Genomic DNA, 23,788 nt, shown 5'->3' with positions numbered 1-23,788 from the left:
GTGTCAGTCAGGCTGGAAAATAACTAAGATGGAATGACTGTACATCATCCATTTTTGTAGTGCTGTTTTTTAATGGAAGAGGCCTTTTAATTATTTTTTTTTTTTAAATTCACAGGCCTCAATTCCCAAACCCTAGAGTTTATGGCCCTGTCTGCTAACAACTCAGTGGTAAAAATTGGTCATCTTTATTAGTTAATCCAACTTGATTTTCACTGAATAGTAATATTCCAACACCAGTAAGGTGTTTTTCACATCACTAGCACTGACACATAATTTGACATGAAGTACAGTACAGAGAGACATATAAAATCCTGGAATAATAATTTTCAAGTTTAACATACCTGACAATTTGGCCTTATCTGATAGGTGATATTTTCACTTTTTACTCACTAAATTAGGAAGGCACAAGAAAATGTCATCCCATACAGAGGATTGTCTGAGGATTGCTGCAGCCAGTTCTCCAGGGTGGAGAACCCAAATTAACTGGGAAGCTTTTACGACGCATCTGGACCCTGCCTCCCGCTCTCCCCCTCCCTGTTACCATAACAAAGTCAGTTACTGAAAGGCCATATTGGGAGGTGGAAACAAGAGCTCTCAAATGTGCTATATTTTTAAAAATTAATGATTTGTATCTCCCTATGGAAATGCTAGATTGTGACAAGCAGTTCTTCAAGAGCTGAATCCTGGAAGGACTCCAGACTGAGGTCACTGGTTTTTTGCAAATAGCAGCCTGCAAAACTGGGAGTTATTTTACAGTCTATGGAACTGAAAAATGTATCTATCTTGGCAACTTTTTCTAATTCAACTTTTTGACCTTATTCCTTCTTTTATCTTTAAAATTATCACATATACATATGCAGACATACTTCTTTCCAGGGGCTTTTTCCACCAGACAGAAAAAGTAAGAGTTGTTTTTCTTGAGAGCTACGTTTGAAAGCAGTTTCTTTTTGTCAGCTATTAATTATTAACAAAAGAAAACTGATTTTAGGAATCAACCATTTCTCATGCTTCTACTGTATCCCTCCAGAGTATCCTTCTAAATACCTTCATTCCAAGCACTAGAAAATGCAAAGATGTAAATTGTAGCCACGTCCAAGGGATTTGCAGAACTCTCTGCATGGGTTGAAACAAAATTAGGCAACTGCACTAAGAAATAAAAGAGAAATATTACACATAAGACTGAACAGATGCCATTATCCTGTAGTGCTGATGAACCAGCTAAAAGCAACATCAGTTTATTTATCCATGACAGCATAATATATTCTGATTAAAAAGAAAACCCAACAAGTTTAGGAGGTGTGCCTTAGCGCGTCGTTATCCTCTGTATCAGCTGTTTCCTCAGGAAGGGTCTCAAGGGCTGTGGAAATGCCACTGGCTGAACATTTCCAGCTGGTGCAGTAGTGGCCCTGATGCCACAGTGCCAATTTACCCCCATGACCTCCCTTTGGCTCTCAGCCTCTGCCTTGTGCCAGGAAAGGTCAGAGGACAGGGGTTAACAGGGACACAGTTCTAAGAAAAAGGAACAGAGGCAAGCTGCCAACAGAAATGCAGAAGGGCTGGGCTGCCTTACTGAAGATGGGCAGGTGAGGAAAGGAGCACGGAGCACGGCAGTTGGTGCACAGATACCTGAAGTTGCACATTGTCATTTTAATTAAGGTGATATTGAGAGTGTATGCCAAAGAAATGTAACCCCAGTAGCAGTGGTGTAGGACATTATGAATGCAGTAATGGAGAAGATGTGTGGTCAGAAATTTTTCATTTTTTTTCTAAATAGTTTCCTGATAGTGGAATAGCTGCTATGATATCACAGTTTCTTAGTCAGTAGTCTCAGGTGTAGATTAATGTGTACAAAAAAGATGTTTTAACTTCTTCAAATATAACCCCTATGCTTCCTCAAAACAAAACAAAAATAACCCAAACTCAAATGTAGTTCTGAAAACTGTGAAGACTGTAATAACTTTTAAAATTTTAGCTTCCTTTCAAACTTTAATTACTCACTGCTGCAGATGTGCAGGCATTAAGAGATAACAAATAATTATAACAGATTCACCATGTATGCCAAGGTTGTTCTCTGGAGGGCTGGTGGTTTATTACTTTCTAATGTCACCGTAGATCAAAGGAAAATGTTTCAAACCATCTTCCACAGTGTAAGACATTGCATATGTAAATCAGATCATACAAGTTATTATTGTGGCGGAAAGTTCTCTACCATAATCAACTAAAGTCAAATAAGAGCTACATTAGGAGAGTTTTCTATGCTTGCACACAATTGCAGAGGGCATGCTTATTGAATTAACTCTAAATTGAATCTCTGTCCACAGATAAACAATCCCTCAAACCCTAAAAAGCCATAAAGCATGAGCATAGTCATTACTCATGAGTAACAAAAAAAAAAAGTAAAAAAACCCCAAAAAGCAGCAACTGCCACAGCATCGTTAGCCCAAGATTTTGGGTGCCCAGACTCCAGTGTTCTACTGAGAATGCACATAAATTCCCTGTGAGAGTGGACAGTGGTTTCTGGACAGCTGTAGCAGCCCTGCCTCCTGGACCATTCACCTCTCACCTTAGGAAGGTGAATGTTTCAGACTGAGCACAAGCTCAGTGTGTGAAGGCAGGTGTATGAAGAGTGGGTAACAGGAATGAGGAACAGGAATGGGAACAGCAGGCTACAGGCCTGACACAGAGGAGTTGGAGGTACAGGAAAAGCAGTGATATGAAGGAGAGGAGCTGGCTGATATTTGAGGTGCACACTCCAGAAAGGCAGTTAATCCTCAGTTACCTATGGATAAGACAAACCCAGTTCTGGACTACATCCAACACAGGAAAAGCTGTACAGCTGATCCAGTAAAGAACTAGCTAAGGCCAGACAGACTTAACTAATGCACACAGAGCATGGTGTGAACACAGCTGTGTGATTCCTGGGACCAGCTCAGCAGAACAGAGCCTTTCAGGAATAGTCTGAGTTAATGAGACCTGAGGAGTCTCACCTGACTGAATACAGAACTGCTTACCTGTTGCTGCATCTGCTCCCCAGCTTTATCTCATTTGAAACAGCTGCAGTGAGCCTGTCTGTAACCAAGACACATCCACAACACTGCAGTACTGCAGCCTGGATATGGATGTGTGTGCCCAGGAGAGAAGGGCAGAGGCAAGTCTCCATTGTTGCATATTCCATGTAGTTTTCTTTAAAAGGCACAGTGGGTTCAGCTCAACTTCATGGAGCAGCCAGAGGATACCTGTACTAACTGCCCATAATTTAATTGTGCATGTATTTCCTTCTATTCCTGTTGGAAGAATATTTTTAGATATTTGTTCACTATTTCAGCCTCAAAGTCACTGCTTAGCGATTGTTAATTTTGATTGATTGTTGATTCTGAACAATCAAGCGATTGTTCAGAATTTGCTGTTACAAATCCTTCTAACTACCTGATAATTTATTTTGATTTATTTTGATGGTGGTCTTTCGTCATTACATCTTCTACTAGGAAAGAAATAAATGTATCTAAAATGTAGATATGTATGCAGACATGCTCTCACACACAAATATGCATACAAGTAATATAAAACAGTAGCCAATATTTGGATAAGGACTACAACCCATCACAGAGAGTCTAAGCATCTTTTTCTACCATTATCCACAGTGTTTGTTATCCCCTTATGGAAACAAGAGTTTCAAACCTATAGCTCATTTCTGTGCTGTAAAGTTATACAAGATGGAGATTATTCTGCAGGTGCCATAAAATCTGTAAACTTATTCTGCTTCAACATTTTTACACAAACAGAATAAAGCAGTCACTGAAACTTTTGAAGTGATAGTCTGAAAAAAGGTTTGTTCTAGCACTAATACTTATGTTAACAGCTTCAGGGCAGAAGGTCTCTGTGTGAAAGACAATAAACAAACAATGCTAACTTTGTTATTGGTGTGAAATCATTCTTATCTAACTCAATACGAATTCTGATGTGACAGCTCATGAATTTCAGCTATAATACTCAGGAAGTGGCTGAAGAAACCTTGTGGGTATTAGTAGCTATATTTAAGGACCTGCAAAGGATGAATATACCTCACTTTTGAAAGAGACATAGAAAACTAACCAGGAAATTTTAGGTGAATTATTCCTAGCTCAGTTTTAGAGCAACCTTTAAGAATTAGATATTCTGATTAAACAAGCTTTGAGAAGGGAAAATAGTAACAAGTAATAGAGCCAACTATTTATCAAAAATAAATAAGTGGGCAACTTCATTTCCCTTCACCCAAAGCTGTAAGATTTACCAATAGTGAACCACAGGTAGAAGTTGTGCCTGATGCCTGCAGCAAAGCTTCTAATACTGCCCATGTGATAACAAGCAGAAAATTTGGATGGAAATGGAAAGGAAACTGATGGAAAAAAAGCCCCATAACTTGAATACACTATATGGGAAGACAGTATCAAGTGGAGCTACCTACAGACTTGTCCTATGTCTAATATTAATCACTATTACTGGTTGATGGAACAGAGCATAGTTTTTTATACTCAAAATGATACAAAAACCAACCACCAGCAAGAATGTGAGAAGAGAAATACAATTCAAAGCAGCCTTAAAGAAACCTGAGAAATCAGTATGTCCAAGGCATTAAAATAACTAGCTGAAAAATTGGATTAGCATCAGAATTGGTGGCAAATGACTGGACAGATGGCCACTAATCTAGAAACAAGGATAGTGATTTTAAGGAGCAGGATTTGTTTAGTATAGAGAAAATTGAACTGAAGTACTACCCTTCAAATATATGAGGTTATTGCTGAGAGAGAGAGTAAACTGCTCTCAGTTTTCATTGTGGTCACATAATTAGCTTAAATTGAAGCAGGGGACATTAGGATTGGAGATAAACATCTTTGGACTGCCAAGGATTGTTAAGTGGTGAGAAAAAAAATTCTGCAAAGATACAGAAAACAAAAAATCTTATGGAGCAGGTTAGACAGAAACTGGTCAAAAATTATCTGTCTAATTGATCCTGCCTGATGCAAAAATCTGGACTGCAAAGACTTTCAGATCTCCTTCCAGAGCTTTTTAGTATACCTACCACTCCTTTTTGAAAAAAGCAACTATGAAAACCAGCACAGAGAATAAATAGAACCCTGTGTTAATTTATAACATCATTTTCAAGAGAACTTTTAATGTTGGTTTGAATAAAAACATGTTAGAGTTAACGCTCTTTCAATTTTTATTTCTATTATTTGATAACAATGAAGACAGACTGTATGGGAAGGGTGGAAAACTACCTGCAGACTGTTTAAAATAAGACTGCCAGTAATAACAACAATTATTACATTTAGTAATTGTTATTACTGGCAGTCTTATTTTAAACTGTTTCTCTCTCAAAGTTAGCTCAGATATTGAAATTGGCCTCTCTTTTTCATTGTAGTTCCTTTGTAGTATGATATTTTTTATACAATGACAGTGCAAAATGGCAGGCTAGCGCTTGATTTTCTCTATTTATAATTCTATTAAAAATGCTGGCCTCAATTTCTTAGCTAAGACATTAAGAGCTTGTTTTACTTTAGCTGACATATTGTTTCTCAGAAGTTTGGTGAGATAGTAATAGTAATGTGTGCACTGTAACATACAGAAGGAAATAATACAAGCAAGAAAGGCTGTGCTGGTGTTGGGATCCCATTATATAGTAAAAAGTACTTTAAAATAAGACAAGATTAATTACCTAATCTAAAAAGTAACCCATAAATTATATTCCAGGTCTGAAGAATAAGATGGGTCTGTAATCAGGACCGACACAAAGTGCCTGGGAGGAGGGGAATCTGAGAGGCAGGAGATGTGACCGTAGTGCACAGCTTCAATCCTACAGCTCCAGCACTAGGATTTGAAACTGATGTCCCACAGCTGCCACAGATTTTTGTTAAAGAAACTCCTGGGCTTCTTCAAAGAAGCCCACAAGCATGCAGAGATGGATGATTCAGTTCAGGTATGATACATATATATATAAAGGCTTTTTAAATAAAATCCTTCAGAAAAGAGTTTTAGGAAACCTGATGATGTTACATAAAGTGAAAATTTCACTCCCCAATGTGTATTTCATTTAAAGACAGAAGACAGTGGGCAGAAGTATGCTGCATTATTGTAATAGAAATTGGTTTAGAACAGAAAAAAAGAGTATTTATTTTCAAAGCAGGTACTGACTATGTAGAGCTTGCTCACAGGATGTCACGAAGGCTGAAAGAATCAGCACTTTCAGAGAGGGATTAGACAACTTCATGAACAATTGGCTGAAAAACAGATGCTACAAGGACTTCTGATGTCCCAAATCCAAGAGCTGTGGATACTGTGGATGGGGCAGTAAAAGGGTAACATCCAGCAGAAGGCAGTCAGGCTGGTACATCCTCCCTGTTCATCCTGCCCTAATGTCACTACCAGAGACATTTTCCTGGGTTAGACAAAAGAATGATGGTTTGAGTCAGTAAAGCATTTCCTATGGTCTCAAGTGTGATAAAACCCTCTTTTTGTCCCATTTATTATTTATTGTCCCAAATTCTATAACCTAAAATACTGGAAGATCTATTGCAAACAGAGGCTTATGTGAGACTCAAAATATTTGTTAAGAGCAATGCTGTCCTCTTTCAAATTTATTCCAAATCCTATTCAAGATGTTTCTTTTTTTTTTTTTTTCCTAAATTATAGGGAAATTTGTAGTGTTATAAATAGATCTCCTTTCAGTAGTAAACAGGAAGAGTTTGATTTGTTACTATGTTGGCATAATATATTATTTATATTACTAATACATATTTTCTAGCTGCTGCTAAGAAGAGTCTCCAAACACTTGACTTTTAGATAAATCAAGGAATTAAAAAAAAATTGTAAACACAATGCATATTAAAATGCTTTCCATGAATGCATCATATTCTAATTATTTAGTCATCACAAATTTCCACTGAAATGAGAAAGTCTGAAAATGTTGGTAAGATTGAGACAGTTCATCTGAGAATTCAGCTCCCTTTAGGGAGTAAAAGGGTATAAATTCTCCATGTCTGAACAGATTGCTCCCAACTAGAGCAAGGGGGAAAGGAGACCACATCCTGACTCTTTGAATCATGCTTCAGTTGCAGCCCTTCTCATGCAGAGCAATACAAATCTGCTCCTCACTCAGCTAGTGTGGCTTGGAAGCTTGCAACACAGACCAGACCCACTGAATCAAAACCACTGATAATGCACAAGACAAACTTCAAGGACTACAGATTTCATAAAGATGTTTCACAGAAGAAATAAGCATGTAACTAGTAAGGAAAGGCTGAAAATAGACAAGTCTTCTCACCTGGCTCTTACACAGACTGGCTTATAATCAGCCTTCTCATATATATTCTCCTTAAATATTCAGTACTGAATACTTAGTGATGTTTCTTACAAGCAAAATGTAAGAAACTTTCTTCCTGACCCACTCAAACTAAGATCTCTGTGTTCGGAAGGACATGCACATCCTCTTTTTAACAGACCTTGTTATTCCTGTTCATCACTCCTGAGCTGTGCAAAGAAGCCATTATCACCAAATTACAGTCTACAAAATGCATGGAATAAAAACTAAGGTGGATTTGGATGAAGACAAAACAACACATTATATCCACAATGTATGTTGAAAGCATTATTAAACAAAGTTGTAGGGAAAGTCACATATCTTCCTCCTCTCTTGGCTGTCACTTTATCTACTTCATATGCTCCATTACCTCTGCACAAGCCCAGGAGGTGTTTGCACGTAATAGCATTTCATTCTTGATTGAATTTACACTGAATGTTGCCTGCCTATTATGCATACATATGATTTTGCATTTTATCACCCCTAAAAACATATTGTGAACCCCATGCAATAGTTTGGGAAACATCCCTTACAACCACAGCTTTAAAAGGCTATTTTTAGTTCCCACAGATGCAGAGACACTTTATTATGTTCAAGAAATCTTTCTGCAAATCTTATTCCTGAAAGGGACATAATTATGACGCATTGTGCATGTTTGTTGTCATTTTGAAGCTGTGCACCAAAGTAGCCACTGAAAGTAGATTAATGTCAGAACAGATAACAGTCTGCTCTTGATGGCCAAATGGTTTGAGATAACACATCTAACATTTCAGTAGCAGGAAACAAACAATCATTTTTGCTATGATCTGCCCCAATTTTGTGCCTATGAATCAGAATTACAAATGATTTTTTCATTACTCAGTGAGATATGCCAGGAATTTGTATCATGGCTAAAATATGATCAAAACAATTAATGTATGTTGGGTTTGTTGAGTTTCCTATAATTGAATCTACAATGTCTAAATAATATTTAAAGGGATTTGAAGGTGGGATCTCTGCCCTGCACACTCTGAAAGCTTCTTCCTTGAGAACTCGCGTAAAAAGAGTCCACAGATTGTGGCTTACCAAAATTGACAGGTATCAATGGTAAATGAGAATTCTATGAAAAGGATGGCAAGGATAATAAAAATCTCTGCATCTGGGAGATGAAATTACATGTATGTTTTGTTACACATTATAGACCTAATTTTTCAGAGGCAGTGGGTATATAAACCAGAAAAATTTCAAGTATGTTCTGAGGAATATACTTTGATTCCTTTCCATGTTATGGTCACATATTATGGTCAGCAACACAGAATCTGTATGACTGGACCAAAAATATCTGGGAGCATCTTTTTACCCCTTGCTGCCCCCACTCCCCTCCTTTTCCTGTAAAATTCTGTACACATAGTTTTGTCTCTTTCATTAACAAAGAAAAAAAAAAAGAAAAGAAGTTTAAACATTTTAAACATTAAGAATTACTGGATAGAAAAAGACCACTATCCTAGATGTCCTCATCAAACATAAATGGACTGACATACACAGATGTCTGTCTTTTTAGAGATATTATAATCAATGGAATAATTTAGTTGAGAGAAGTGGATATTAAAAAAATATTAAAAAGTACAAAAGAGTACTTCAGAAATGTAACAGAGTATTCTCCTGGATCATTGGTAATGGGCAGACAGAATTGTGGCTGCATCTGTTAAAAAAAAAAATCTTACATTTCTCAGTGAATTTCTCATGAAAAGTAGCTTTCTACACTGATGTGAACACTTTATCTAAAAGCCTCTAAAAATGAAAGTTCTTATCAAACATAATGGAAAGAAATTGCCCTGAGCAAATATAGTTATGATGTTTTAGTTTAGTTCTTTCTTTCTTTTATTACCTGAACTTTACTTCAGTGCAGAGCATAAATTAGAACTAAAAACTAGTTTTAACGTTTAACCTCTGTATTGCTTAGCAGCTATTTCTGAACTGTTTCAATGAACCTCTTCCCAATTAGATTTTGTTTTTCTTTTCCTTTCCCTACCCAGAACACCAGACAACTAGCAGACAGAAAGAACACGATACTGGCAGCAGGTCTCTGCCCAGGAACAGTTTGCCATGGTCAATCCTTGCAGGCACTGGCATCCTCTCTGCTGTGTCACCTTCCTCACAGTGCATCCCTCACAGGCAAAATTCAAAGAAATTTGGAAAAGTCAGGGAAAAAAACTATAGAGGCAGATTGAAATGAAGTCAGAATGTCTCCAAGGAGATGCATAAGTAGCAAAGCTAAAAAGAAAAGATCATCATTTTCTGTTGAGTATTGTGAAAAAGTGCTTGTTTTCACATTATTTTTAATAATCCATTACAATTCTTTTGAAGTACAGGGAACTGAAAATGAGTCCTGATGCTCATTCTTTTCTTTCTGAGATAGTACTAAAAAATAATCTGCTATTTATATGATTTTGTGCTGGAAACGATAATTACAGTGAAAAAGTCTTATTATGCAATGGCAGTAGAAGGAAAGAGGGTAGAAAATGATAAATAGTGATTTACCCATAATTCAAAACAGGATGAAGAATCATTTATCCTACATATTGTTAAATAGCATCCCTGAAGATCAACCCTACAGCAAAGCCTAACAATGATCATGTAACCCCTGTAATTCAGAAATGGGCATACAATGAAACATGAAGCCAAGAGAACACATTTCCCGTGAACCCTACAGTGAAAAAATCCCAATTTGCTCATAATAAAAACTAAATGCTTTGTATTCTATGCTAAGAGGTCTCCAAAGGCTGTCCTGTTATTTTAATTAAGATTTGTGATTTAAAGATTGGCTAATGAAAGAATTTCAAAGGAATTGGGTAATTAGCACCCAAGGAAATGAAAAGTCACGCGCTTAGATTCCGCTTACAATTCTGGCTTATGTATAAACCATTCTAATTACTAGAGGCACACAAAATTATTAAATTCATACAAAAACCATCATAATTAAATAAAATAATCACACCTTGATAAGAAATATTGGAAAAAAATAAACGCATAAAAGCTAATAAACAAAATGAATTAACACGACTGAATAGAAGTTTCAATATGAAAGATCTTCCTTAATCTCAGCATATTTGGCTAGAAAGAGTCAAAGAAAATACTTGCAAGATATACTTTTCAGAAAGCAATCTAAATACTTCTGCAGTCTAGCAGGAAGAGGAGGAGATGGGGGATGGAAATATGGCAATAATAAATCTACATATCCTAATCTATGTAAAAAACAAGAGCATATCTATGTTACAATTCTTTCTCCTTCCCTGAATTTCTGAACTTCAACAATACAGACCTTCATAGAACTGTCTTAGAGAAGACAAATTAACAGTTTTGCAAACTTTTCCAATTCAACAATTACATTGGTTTTCCTACCCTTTCCTCTCCACCTACATTTAATCCATCTTTCCTGTCTTCTCTTAACCATAATCACAAGACCAGAGAGACAATTTCACCTTTTTTTCCTTAGCTCAGAACAATGATCTAAGTCCAGGGTGAAATTATTTATAAATATGCAAGTTTTTCATCCACATGCATCTTATCAGTATTATAATTTAAGTGCACAAATTCTTTTCCGTGAACCCTTCTGTCTCTAAATCAATCATATCAACAATATCTGTTGTGGATTATATTGCAGGTTTGTGTAGCTCTGGAACATTTAGTACAGATACACAGAAGTCCTAGTTTTGAGTTCATAACATCAGGCTTGATATACAAATTACAGTCACTGACCAGAAGGGCCACTTGGATGAGCTCAGCCCCAATTCAGATTCTGCTGCCTCCAAAGAACTTTCCCCTGACTTGCAAAAAAGTGCATGGGAAATCCTCTTTAGTAAATTAATACTGAATTTGCTGTGGGATTTTTTTGCCTCTAAATTAGTCAAGGAGTACAAAATACAATGGCTGAGGGAGTTGACTTTATCAGTTGTCTCACAGCACTTTGATGCCAGGCTTTCACAGCACCATCTCATAAGCACAGGTGTAATGTGGCTCCCTAGCATCAGTGCTCTTGTTCTTTATCACCTGTCTCAATGGCAGGTCTAGGTGGGGGCAAGCCCCTCCCAAAATCACACTACCAGCAAACAAGCTAATAGTTTTTATGTGTTCTGATGCACCATCATTTCTTTTCAAAATACAACCACTCTCTCAGAGCTGAATCCCACATCTGAATGACATTATCGGAATGTGCCACATATACCAGTTTTCATCAGAAATATTATGCCATATGGACCACATATGAAGGAGTAGAAGGATTTATAATAACATTCAAAAATATTATCAGTGCTGATCCCAATGCACAGTAGGAATTTAAGACACACTGATTAGATACCAGAATGGAAAATGGTCAAACATATGTCAAAAGGTTGGAAATTTACCCCGAGATCTCATCCCACATCATGCTACCTTCAAAACTGTTTGAATAAAAGATTCCATGACATATGCAGTGAGACATCACTGGTAACTCACAATAGCCCAAAAACCATCATTCTTCCCACAGAGAGAAAAATGCTTAAATTCACCTTCCTTTTATTATTTCTTCATTTTAACTTCCTTTCTTCTTGGTCAAAAAACATAACAGATATTTCTCTGAGCAGGAAGGCGAAAAAAACCAGGGTCTTTGTGTTACCACGAACCGTTTTTTCTCCAAAATATCAAAACCAGCTTCTACTCTAATTAGAAACAACTCTTGATCCTAACTTTTTGTTTCTCACAGAAGCAAAATGTCAAGCTGTTCTGTTAAAACATCAAAAAGAAGCCACTTTGAGTATCAAAATGCGGCTTTTCACTTTACCATTGCTAATAGTAGAACATTATTTTTTTTGGTAGTTTTGTTTTGGGGGGTTGGGTTGGGTCTTTTTAATACTAAAATTAAATTAAACTAAAACTTGGAACGGTGGCCTTCAGGGGTGACAAAAGAAATGGATAGAGGAAAGAGAGAAATCAGGGAGTTTTTCGGTGTCCAGCAGAATAAAGTTACTGCCTTTGGTCTAGATATCCAGAATCTTATTCTTGCTAACAAATGGCAGGGACTGACTGTTTCACATTACAGGAAAACTGCTTGTTTTGCAGGGTTGTGCCAGGAATCCAGCTGGGGACAATCATTGAGTTGTTTCATTCCCAGTGGAACGTTATGACTATGTCATGTTTTCCAGCAGAAAACTGCTCCTCTGCAGGGGTGGAGATGAGTAACACCAAATGGAGGAAGGTATCTATGCCCGAGCTTGTGTGTTGAGAGAAAGAAGCTATTCCAGGAAACAATTCCCCTCACCTCACTGCATGAAACCCAGGGTGAATTCCATATTTAACAATTCATCTGCAGAATCTGACAAATTCAGAAGCATGAAAAAGGAAGTTGGCAACTGGCTGAAGAGATTGAATCTCATGTATGAATCTCATATTTGGCTGGAGAAAATCTTCCTATGGGCAGAAAATACGTGACCATTAGGAATGCCTTGGTGAGAAGTTAAATTGATCTTTTAGCTGAATAAGAAAAACGGTCCATGAGAGCAACAGAATACAGTTCTGAGATTGATTTGTTACCTTGCTTATTGTATCAGCTAGCAACTGAGACAGATGAGAGGCTGGAGTAATGTGAAATGGCCCACACTTACTACAAAACCAGGGTTTTTTTAAGTACTTCTTCAGCACTTGATTACATGAAGAGCTGAATTCTCCATTTCAATTCAGGAACAATACTTTAATGTCTCTTTCTTGAGGAAAACAGTCCTATTGCTTTTAGTAGAAGTACTTTTGTATTTTAAGCCACATGTGCATTCAGCCATTTTCTAGGATTTCACTGCAGTAGTAACCTGAAAATTTAATATTCTATTTACAGTGTAAATTTACTGTCTGATAATATGGATTTTTTTTTACATTTTATTTTTGCAGTATTGAAGGATATCAAACAAAACAATTCTGTTTGTTCTATATCAAACAAAAGAACAAAATAAATATAAAACCCTATTCCGCCACCATCCCCAACTGGTGAAAGGAAGAGAGTCTTAAAAGACTATAACCTAAGGCTTCTTCAATATATTGCTTATTATTAAGAAATGTTAGACAGGCTAGGCAAAATCAGACATTTTTTCTTTATTTTCTGCATACAAAATTTAATTTAGTAGATACAAAAGGAGGATATGTTGAAGAAGAGATGAGCCAAATGGGACTACAGGCAGCAGAAAACAGACCGTGTTCCACAGAGATGAAGAAGGTGTGGCAAGGGAAACAAATTCCAAGCACAGTGTTCCTCTCTCCTGAATCCCCCACATAGTGCTAACTTTTCAAGACACAGTTCCATCTCCCACTGCTTCACTGCCTTCCCAGAACCAAAGGAACTTACTGTTTATTTACTTTAAATCTAATGACAACACACGGCTAGCGCTGGGTCACATGAAAAGAAAATGTGTATAATAGTTAGGGAACAGAGAATATTTTTCAAGAGCCTGGTGCTCCTGAATAAAAATATGCCTTTAAGTCTCTCTTACAGTGTTTTTATAAATTTTCCTTTTCACTTGTAAGCAGCTCTACACAGTACAAAATTTAAATGCTGCACTGGAGTGAGTTGTTTGTCTCCTTACATTTGAGTAAAGCACTTATTTGAGTGGTTTTCATCACTTACCGTGAGTGTTATAAAACAATATATACATGTAAATCAACTGAGAACTCTCCATGAGAGCTTCTCAAAGTGCAAAAAAATTATCGGAGAATTCTACTGGGAAAAGAGAAAATGGGATTCCAATAATTGTGCTTACTGCAGTAAAGCTAAGTTACTAGAAAATATTTATTATAAAGCTTATACTAGAGTTTTAAAAAGCTAGTGACATTTTTTTAAACAATCCCTTCACGAAAAAGGATGATAATGACGCTGCTGGCTGTTCTTCCTCAAGAGGGAATTGTCCATCTGCTAGCAAAACCCTGAATCTATAACATTATTTGGATGTGTTTATAGAAGTATCAGAATACCCTTGGCACATTGAGAAACCAATAGGGCACATTTCAAGATCACAGATTTTTTAAATTTAAATTCTGGGGTCATCTTCTATTCCACATAAAAGAACTGTGTTTCAAGATCAGCTTAATTAGGGAGGTCTGCTGGGATTTGATGATTTTTATTTTCTTACAGAAGAAAACTTATTTCTTGAAGAGGAGCACCATTTCCTCACTCATTAAATGAGCAAATATACAATTGTTCCCCTTAGTTTTAATTTGCATTTTATGATTACAATTAGATTAGAATTTTATACATTGGATCATTATTTAGAAACAAGTTGCTTTTATATTTCCCAGAATTTCTGAATAAAACCAAAGCCACTCTTATATTTTATTGTTACTACTTCTAATAACATATACCAATATTGGTAAACTAAAGCCCCCTAAAATTTGTGCAACTGTCTTAACAAATCCTCACAACAATTTACAACTATAAAAAAAGCCTAAATTTTAACAGGACTTCTCCAGTCGTTAAAGAAATCACAGCTGAGGTGGGAGGGTTACAAAGCAGGGAAATAAAGCCATGATTTCCTTTATTTAAAGCATGTTTCATTGACAAGGTATAGAACACAGAACCCATATTTGAGAATAGCATTTATATATAATAGCAGAATAATTTTTTTTGGAAGGGACCTTTGCAGGTCATCTTGCTCAGCTACTGCTCAAATATGGCCAAATTCAGAGCCACTTCAGGTCACAGAAGGCCCTGTGCAGTTTTGTGATGAATATCTCCAAGGATGGAGAATCCTTGACATCTCTGGATAGCTTGTTCCAATGTTTCATTATGTTCATCATGCACATTTTTGCTCACAATATTTCATCAGAATTCCTTTTGCTGCAGCATGTGTCTGCTGGATCTCATCCTCCTGTGAACCTTTGAGAAGAGTCTGGCTCTAGCTTCTCTACAGTTTCCCATCTCGTGGCTGTACAGGGCAGGTGCCTTCTGAACTCTCTCAAGGCTGAGCAAGCCCAGGTCAGCCCCTCCTCATTTATCAAGGGCTCTCTGGCCCCTGACCACATTTCTGGCTCTTCACTGGACTCCCTTCATGTCTTTCTCTGGGCAACCCAAACCAGACACACAGCTCCAGATGCTGTCCCACCGGTTGATTAAAGAGCACTGATCACTTTCCTCAGCATGTTGGTGAGGGCCATATTAAACTCAGCCCAGGATCTAGTTAGGAATTTTCATGCTGGCTGGGCACACATGGAACTCATGAGGGTTTAGGGAGTTTTCACACTTTCTAGCACAGCAGGATTTTCCCGTGTCTCTGTGGACAGCACACAACTGCAAAGTCTTTCCTTACCCATGGTGTGTTTGTAGAGGACCTGGTGCAGCAGGGTCTCCGAGCTGCACATACTGGTGGAATGAAAGTGCAAAATGAAAGCATGACTTGGATTAAAAAAAATTGATCATCAAGATTTGGTGTTGATGGAATGGGTAATTTATGCTTATAACATAGGTCAGACTCAGAAATTTAAAAAAAAAAAGCTACTGAAAAAATGCAGCCCTAATGACAAGTTGATACTTCTAATACTCAGCATATTGATGCAAACAAAACTGAGTAGATACACTCCTATCCTTTCCCTGCTGAACAGAATGTAAGTTGTATTAATCACGATAATTTATCTTTGTTGAGAATTGGAAAAAAAATAAAACCTCAAATTATTTCACAATAGGCCAATAAAAGCAAAGAGAATAATGTTAGGCACAACTGTTATATTGTTTTTTGTTTGGATGGTGATCTACAGCCTGACTGAAAACTAATTGAAAAATCCTGAAAGTAACTCTTTTACTTCAATGAGTTTAGAATCAGATCCTTAGAGGTACAACTTTTATGCATGTCCTAGTAATTGGCATCAGAGAGAAACAAAGAAATAGCTGTTAATCACACTCTAAAAGACAGGGTTTAGACATTTTTTTTTAACTGTTGCAGAAAACAAATATACTCTCTAACACACTGTAATGAGCTGGCCAAGCTAGTTTAAAATATGATCTGTCTTTTTGTTCAACAAAGTATTAAAAAAAGAGTGTCCTGACACATATTCTATATCCCTTGAGGTCCAATTTTCCCACTAATAGACCTTTTTTTCTTCCCTTTCCCTTTAAAGATTCAGATTTCCAGGCCCTCTAGAGCATCCTACTGCATTTTCTAACCTTTAGAAACAAGCTGGAAGGCTGACAGACATTTTTTTTTCCCTATATTCTGCAAAAAATCAAAAGCCTTCCAGGACCAAAAATCTTGTAATTTTAAATTTATAGTAATAAATTAATATACTTAGAAATATGTTCATTTATTAGTTTTTTTATTCACTTCAAAAACTGAAACCAGATTTCCAGTACTTTTATAAATTATAAGTAATTTTAGAAGTCTAACAGCATGACAACCTAAAAGAAGAATTCCACTAGATATCCCTTATTAAATACAACAATAACACTCTGAAATACATATAAAATAATGATAGTGTCTTCTGAGCAGTTACATCCTATGGTGAACTTCATAGAGGTAAGTGAGGTTCTGCATACCATTTGACCCATAAAGAAATCTGTAGGGCTGTGGTATCAGAGAGGATGCACAAAAATGCCAGAGAACATCCAACATGCTGCAGAATGTTGCAGAATCAGTTTCAGCTCCAGCCCTGTTTTATCAGGACAGTTTATCCTGGTCCAGCTGTGGCGCAGGGAATGTCTGCAATTGTGTATTCACGTGGAAAAAGAAGATGCCAGAAGCTTTGAAAACAGCCCTCAGAACATCATGACAGCACAGAGTGAGGGATGAGGCAAATATGCTCTTGAAATTTGATTCAGAAAGTGTGAATGTAAATTCCCAACTTCCTGGCACTACACTTGGATTCTGGACTAGCAAGATCCTCCCTTTAAGCACATCCCATGAACTGGAAATGTTCAGATCCAAGTGTAAAATCTTCTATAACGGTCTCTAACAGTACATTATCGAAAGATGCACTGTGTGGATCTTTTCATGCATTTGTCACTAAAATGAAACTCATACAAAACTCTGTAGACCTTAAAGTACACTATCCAAAAGGGTGGAGACTCCACCTTGCCCATAGCTCACACTTCTGACATAAGACATATGGACAAATGCAAAAGCCTCTGTCTGCAACTTCAACTTTTTATTCAACATGGGCATTTTTAAAGTCCACACCCAGTAATGCAGAACTACAAATTTTAATTTGGAATTTACAGTTGCTTTTTGTAATAACAGGATATAGGTTTGGAAAATGATATTTTTATTTCCACAAATATGGATGTTGAAAAGAATGCGGACAAAAATCTTCCCATTCTTGTGATCTATCTCAATATTAATTGTAAGGCTGCACATGCAAATGCACATTTAAGTTTTATAATAAAATGAATGTTATGTAACCATGGGAAAGAATAGATTAAGAATACTCAGACAAGAGGAATGTAAGTTAAGCCCACTCTTTTTTCTGTAGTATATAAACAAATATTTTTCCTTCACTGTTATTTTACTATCCATCATCTGGAAAAGATTCTCAACTATTGAAAAATCAATTACAATTAAAAGGGAAAAAATTTCCTCATTATAATTTGTTTACTTCTCTAATTGACAGATGATATGAATAGTGACAAATTAATTAGAGAGAAATAAATTTTCTACATCTTTTTGGATGACTACTTTTGGATGACACAAATCATTACCTGAAAGTATATTTTCCTCTTCTTTGCTTAAAAGTCTCAGTAACTAGGCTGGTCTCATTCTACATAAATACATTTCTTTTAGATTAGTCCCCTCCACTGCACCCTATTCCACTCTTAGAATCAATGAGTAAAAGCATGCATTGAAAACTGTAGTCCCATTCATTAGTAATGTTACTTATTATAATACCTTTTACTAAATAAAATCTGTGTTCATCCAGCACAATAAAAAGCCATTCTTTCAACTACATAAGTTACAAAAATTTTGGATGGACATCATAGATTGGCAAAATCCATGGAAAGAATTCATAATTTAAGATTATAATACCTGATCTCTCTGAAGAGCATTGTTAATTAACTTCAAGCTTTGCACAGCCTCCATGATTGACTGCCTTCAGTAGAAATCTATTCCTGCTGCAAACCTTTCTCAAAATACAATGGTGCCAAAGCAGAGTTTCTGAGTAAAGGCTTGTTAGCAGATTTTGTAAGGTTTCCATTTTTCTAAAATGTAACAAAAATGAATTTATCATCCTGTTCCTCCGAATTTTCTCTTTTATGAAGAACCCCCACCTGGCCTTCAAATATAAAGCATGTTGAATGTTTTGAAATAAGGATAGTGAATTGAAGCAACTGGGTAAATCATAGTTTGTCATGTCCCTCACCTCCTTACATCATGGCATATTATACATCCACAGTCTTTCCCATGAACTTATTTGCTTTATTTCTTGTCTAAAGAAACAACATGAGTCTCTCATCATCCTGTCTTACATTTCTTTCTTTAAGGATCAAATCCTACAAAACATCAGTCTTCAAGCAGATGAGAAAAATATAATAATTTTCCTTTACTGAAAGCACGGGTGACAGTAATGCTAGTATTAAATATCTTTACTACACACTTTTTAGTGTATTTTAGTTTAACTATACAGATATACACAATCATAGAGGACTAAAATATTTAATGCATTTGCTTGAAGTATACAACTCATTTCACTGAAAGATTAACTATAGATATTTGAAATGAGTAGTCATTATGCCACTCTTTTAGTATACTACTTTTGCTATATATTATGTGTACCACTTAGGAGAATTTAATTTGTACTGTTTCTTTCATTAAGGGGAAGCTTCCATTAAAACAAGCCTTTTTTAAAAATAGTTGTCTTTTTTGAGTTTTATTGTCCTATAATTAACCAGTGTATGTGCTATTCACACAAGAGTGCCAATTCACCGAGATCAGCTCCAAGCAAAGTTCAAGTGAGGGCTAACGATGTCTTAAACTTTTATAGAGGAAAAATATGGCAAAGTTAGTGGCTGTGATCCTGTGATACAATCAGATTGAAGTGAACTTAACCAAAATGCCCTCAGAGATGGTGCTTCAACAACATTACATGCTGTTGAGAAGGAAGGGATAAACTAAGTTCACATTTTTTTACCTGGATGATTTGGAAAATGGCCTGTTGCATACACTGCTAGGATGTGGGATTTCTTTGCTGTTAAAATCTTTGCTTTGACATTGCAATTTACTTTTAGAAATGTGGCTTTCTGCTGTGAAAGCAATATGAAATAGAAACAAAATCCCAAAACAGTAAGAGTTTGGTAACACAACTACAGGACGAGCTGTTTGAAGCATTCTAAATTCTGTGTGAGCAGCTAGAGATGTTCTATAATAAAGCAGCTTTCTTGAAGCATGTATCTCTTTAATGATGAATTTTTATAAGGGAAGTATTTGGCTGTGTTTAGATGGTATTTTACACCTAAAGTCGAGAAACTGATTTAAAAAAAAACAGGTCAATCTACGAGGATGGAACTATCATTAAATCTTACTGACATCCCTGTACAGATGCAATAAACTCTCCAAATAAACCACAGTGCAGTGTGGTGACTTTCAATGACTTTTAAATTACAACCACAGGAAAAATATCCCTATAATCTTCTATGGAATGTACAGATCAGGGGAGGTAAGCACTACTTTTGGATTTCCAGCTTAGATCATATCTGGCGTGACTTTTCAGATTAGTCAAGTGCCCACACGTCCAACTTCATCAGCTCACAGACTGCTGCAGACACTCCACACGTTACAAATCAGGGTAGGATTTTTTGGGTTTTTTTTTTGAGAAACCTAAAAATTATTTCTCAGTTTTGAAAGTCCTTTGTGCTAATCTTGCCTAACAATCCAGTGATAGATTTACAAGAAGAATGAAATATTTCATGACATTCATTTCCATGTATTAAGTGATATTAAGATGATCATTAGAGAAGAGGGAGACAGCTAACAGAACTGCAGGCTATATATAGACAGTGGTTCTTCCATTCCATCAGAGAATATATTAAATGTCACATTCTGTTGCACAGCCAATTAGAGAGGTAAGCATGACAAAAAAGAGTTTTCCTGCTGGTTTTGTTACCAGCACAGCATGGTATCAAAAAAAGAGACAGTGCTACCCAGCCAGGAACAGACTGCAGTAGTGCTAAAATATTTTAGCCTTGAACTAAGATAAAATGCAAATACAAAGCAGTTAATTTTAAAATAAGTATAATATTAACTGAAATTCTGAAGAGTTAATAATTCGATCTCATATTTAAGTAAAAGACATCTGCAGAAGAAAGCAAACTAAGGATTTTGCCTGCCAGAATAATATGCCAAAGTGAGATAAGTAAAAAACTGAATAATGCTGAACCAAGCATCTGACAATATAAAAAATTAAAACCAAAATTATTCTAAAAAACACTAAAAGATAGTGTATAAACAAGTCTTCTTTGGCCCTCAACCTTTCAAAATGATATAACAACTATCTTAACCTAATGTCCTGTGCAGATGACACTGGAATTATCACTTCTATCCATTCTGTTTTAAGGGTATTTTAATTAACAAAGCAGTATGTAATTCTACTTAGTAAATATAATCATCATTAATTGAGCTGAAACTAACATGTTCATCATCTAGAAGGTAAAGAAGGCCAAATTTCTCAAAAATGGTTTAAAACGCTGGGGGAAAAAAGGAAGTATAAGAAAACAAGTGAAATGAATCCCATGAGACATCAGCATATTTTCTTTAAAATGTCTCAGTGCAAAGTCTCAATAAAATGTACACATTTTTTCTCCCTCTGTTTCTAGTTTAGACAAAGAGAAAGAATGTCAATATCTTCCCTACAATAAATCAGATTTTTTTTTTTTATGAGGAGGAAGATAATGAGAAAAAAACAACAGAATCTTGTAATAGGGAATCCTAAACTCAGTTTAAAACTGAACTGAATGGAAATTTAGCACTGAAAAGTTTTGCACAGGCAGGGTAAATCTTTTATATTGAACAATGCTAAATCTAGAAGGCAGGTAATTACTTTAGAGCTGTATAATACAAAATTACTTTTTTGCTACTGAGTAGCTAAAATTTAGGCTTTTTTTCTCCTAAAACATGTATTTCCATATTTTTCTGTGTTTTCAAAGATAAGTGATGCAGTGATGCAGTTTTGCTGACAAAACAATTGCATTAATGAGCTGTTCTTTTTGTTAAAACAACTGAGGAGCCTTTGATAAACTGAGAGCAGCAGCATTTGAGGCTCTCAAAAAGTTATTAGAGAAGTAGCATAAGAAAAGGTGTGAAACAGGGTCGTCTTCTTCCTGGCAACCTGGAGCTTACTATGCAATTCCTTTATTCTCATGAAGTTTATATTTCAACTAACCATTGGCTTGTGTACTCTTACAGCACAAGCAACAGAAAGAGAGATCTGCTTCAAATACCAGAGAAAATAGTAAATAATTTTTATTTTCTCCTCAATTATCTAAACATTTTACCCAATAATTGTGTTTATGGGAAAAAGTAGCTGAAGTGACAACTTCATGTATTGCAGCCTAGCATCTGTCCTGTGCTCCTTGTTGAAAGGACTTAATACAGAATAAAGATCACGAGGCTTGCAACTTGAAAAATCAGTGTTTCTCATACCTTTTGTTTGATGATCATGTCGTTGATGTCATCAAGATCACCTACTTTCACTCTCTGAGATTTTATCTCTCGATCCAGTCGAGAAAGCCAGTCAGTGAGTTCTGCCCATGCCTTATTGAAATCAGCCAAGGCTGGAACCTCCAAAAGCACAGAAGATGGCATTTCTGGTTTGAAGGTGGTGGTTTCCTTGGTTACCCTGGTTTGTGTATCCACAGCAACAGTTTCACCAGGAGTTACTGAAAAAAAAAAAAAAAAAGGCAAAAAAGCAAAAAAAAAAGCTAAAATTACTGAATAAATGAACTATGATGTTTATATCAGTATTTCAGAATTTATTCCATAGAAAGGATAAGATAGAAAGAGGTCTCTTTCTTGATATTATCCCTACTGAAAATATGAAAATCAAAACTAAAAGAAAATATGAATTCATTTTTTTGCCCCATACTATTTCTATTATAATATCTGCTTTACATCCATCATTCTCAGCATATTCAAATTCCATCCTTAGAAGACCAGTTGGACCTAGTAACACTAGCAAAGTTCACAGTGTAATATAAACCCCTCTCTAAAGGTCACTGAAAAATGAGCAATTTTCCAAAAATCTGATAGTGTGGTCAGATCTTGCCATGCCAGAAGACAGATTGAAAAAAGTTGGTTGGACTATGCAACACATCATAGCAAGACCATGTATTTAGAAATCACCTTCCTCCACTGTGTCCGAGTCACTCTGTAGCTGAGAAATTGTCTGACCCAAAATCTTCTCACTGTTATCACCAAGTGCTCCCCATAGGCTCCGTTGCCTGTATGGAAGCTTTTACTACAAGAAACTCAGCCTTGATTGTTTACTTTTCCACCTCATAACTTAATCATATTATGTGCTATTATTTGGATATTTGTAGATTTCTTTTTTCTTCCTTTTTGGAGAAAACAGACACATCTTCTTAGTGTCTTTTCCTCATCTATTAGCTATGGGTTTTATATAATCTGTAAATTATTCATTGCTTGGAATGGAGAAGTACCCAACACTGAAGCACAGTTTCTATCTCTGCAGCAAAAATGATAAGAGGTGCCTTAGACAGATACCATTAGACAGAGAAGTATGGAACATAAAATAATTCAGAAGTTCAAGACTGATCTTTTCTCCTTGATTTCTGCTTTTTACTAAGAGATGGCTATGAACCGTTGGGCTATTTTTGCTCTTCAGTTAATGATGCAAAAGCAATTCCTCGTGTGCAATATTATCTCAGATGAGGCTACACTAAATTATATTTTGTTATTTTTTTTCTCAATTTTTAAAAAGATCAACCAAAGATGAAAAACTAAAACAGAGCAAACAGAAGAAAACATGGAATTGCTTCACTGAGGTTCTACAGTATTAGAAAAGAAACTAAATACCTACACTTTAGAATCTCTCTCTGAATCAGCTGTTGAAACACCAATAACTGGACCAGGAGGGCTGAAATAAAATGTGTATTCCTCTATGGAATGTGTTCTACATTTTCTAGCATTGAAGCACTAATTTCTAAAGGTTTTTTGATTTTTAGGTGCAAAAAATACAGGTTTTTTGCATTTTTCCCAGTCTTCTAACAGAGTAAGCAGTTTCCTGCCCTTTTCATGTGAGATATTTTGTCTTCAACAAAAGCAACCCAAAACATCAAAACAGTGTAACCCCATGCACAGTTAGCTTTTTGTTTTGTTTCTTTCCTACTATTACTTTTGAGAGTCGAATGGTTTCCCATTGACATTCATGCCATTACAGCAAAGTCTATCTGAACTATAAAAACCCAGGTTGTGGGTCAGGGTCTAACAATTTTTGCATAAAGCCAAGGCCTCATATTTCCTC

General features: G+C 36.0%; 1 protein-coding gene across 4 annotated transcripts in view; it reads right to left on the bottom strand.

Annotated features, from left to right (window-relative positions):
• Positions 1–23,788, bottom strand: part of DMD (dystrophin) — a 1,141,085-nt gene that overhangs the window by 300,064 nt on the left and 817,233 nt on the right. For all 4 annotated transcript variants that reach the window (XM_058829412.1, XM_058829411.1, XM_058829410.1 and 1 more), the window contains one exon: positions 21,949–22,184. In XM_058829412.1, the coding sequence (XP_058685395.1) occupies positions 21,949–22,184 (236 nt within the window). The remainder of the gene's footprint in view (positions 1–21,948; positions 22,185–23,788) is intronic.

This window comes from Poecile atricapillus, chromosome 1 (assembly GCF_030490865.1).
Source record: "Poecile atricapillus isolate bPoeAtr1 chromosome 1, bPoeAtr1.hap1, whole genome shotgun sequence".
NCBI classification, from domain to species: Eukaryota; Metazoa; Chordata; class Aves; order Passeriformes; family Paridae; genus Poecile; species Poecile atricapillus.
This window is presented reverse-complemented; position numbering and strand designations above follow the sequence as displayed.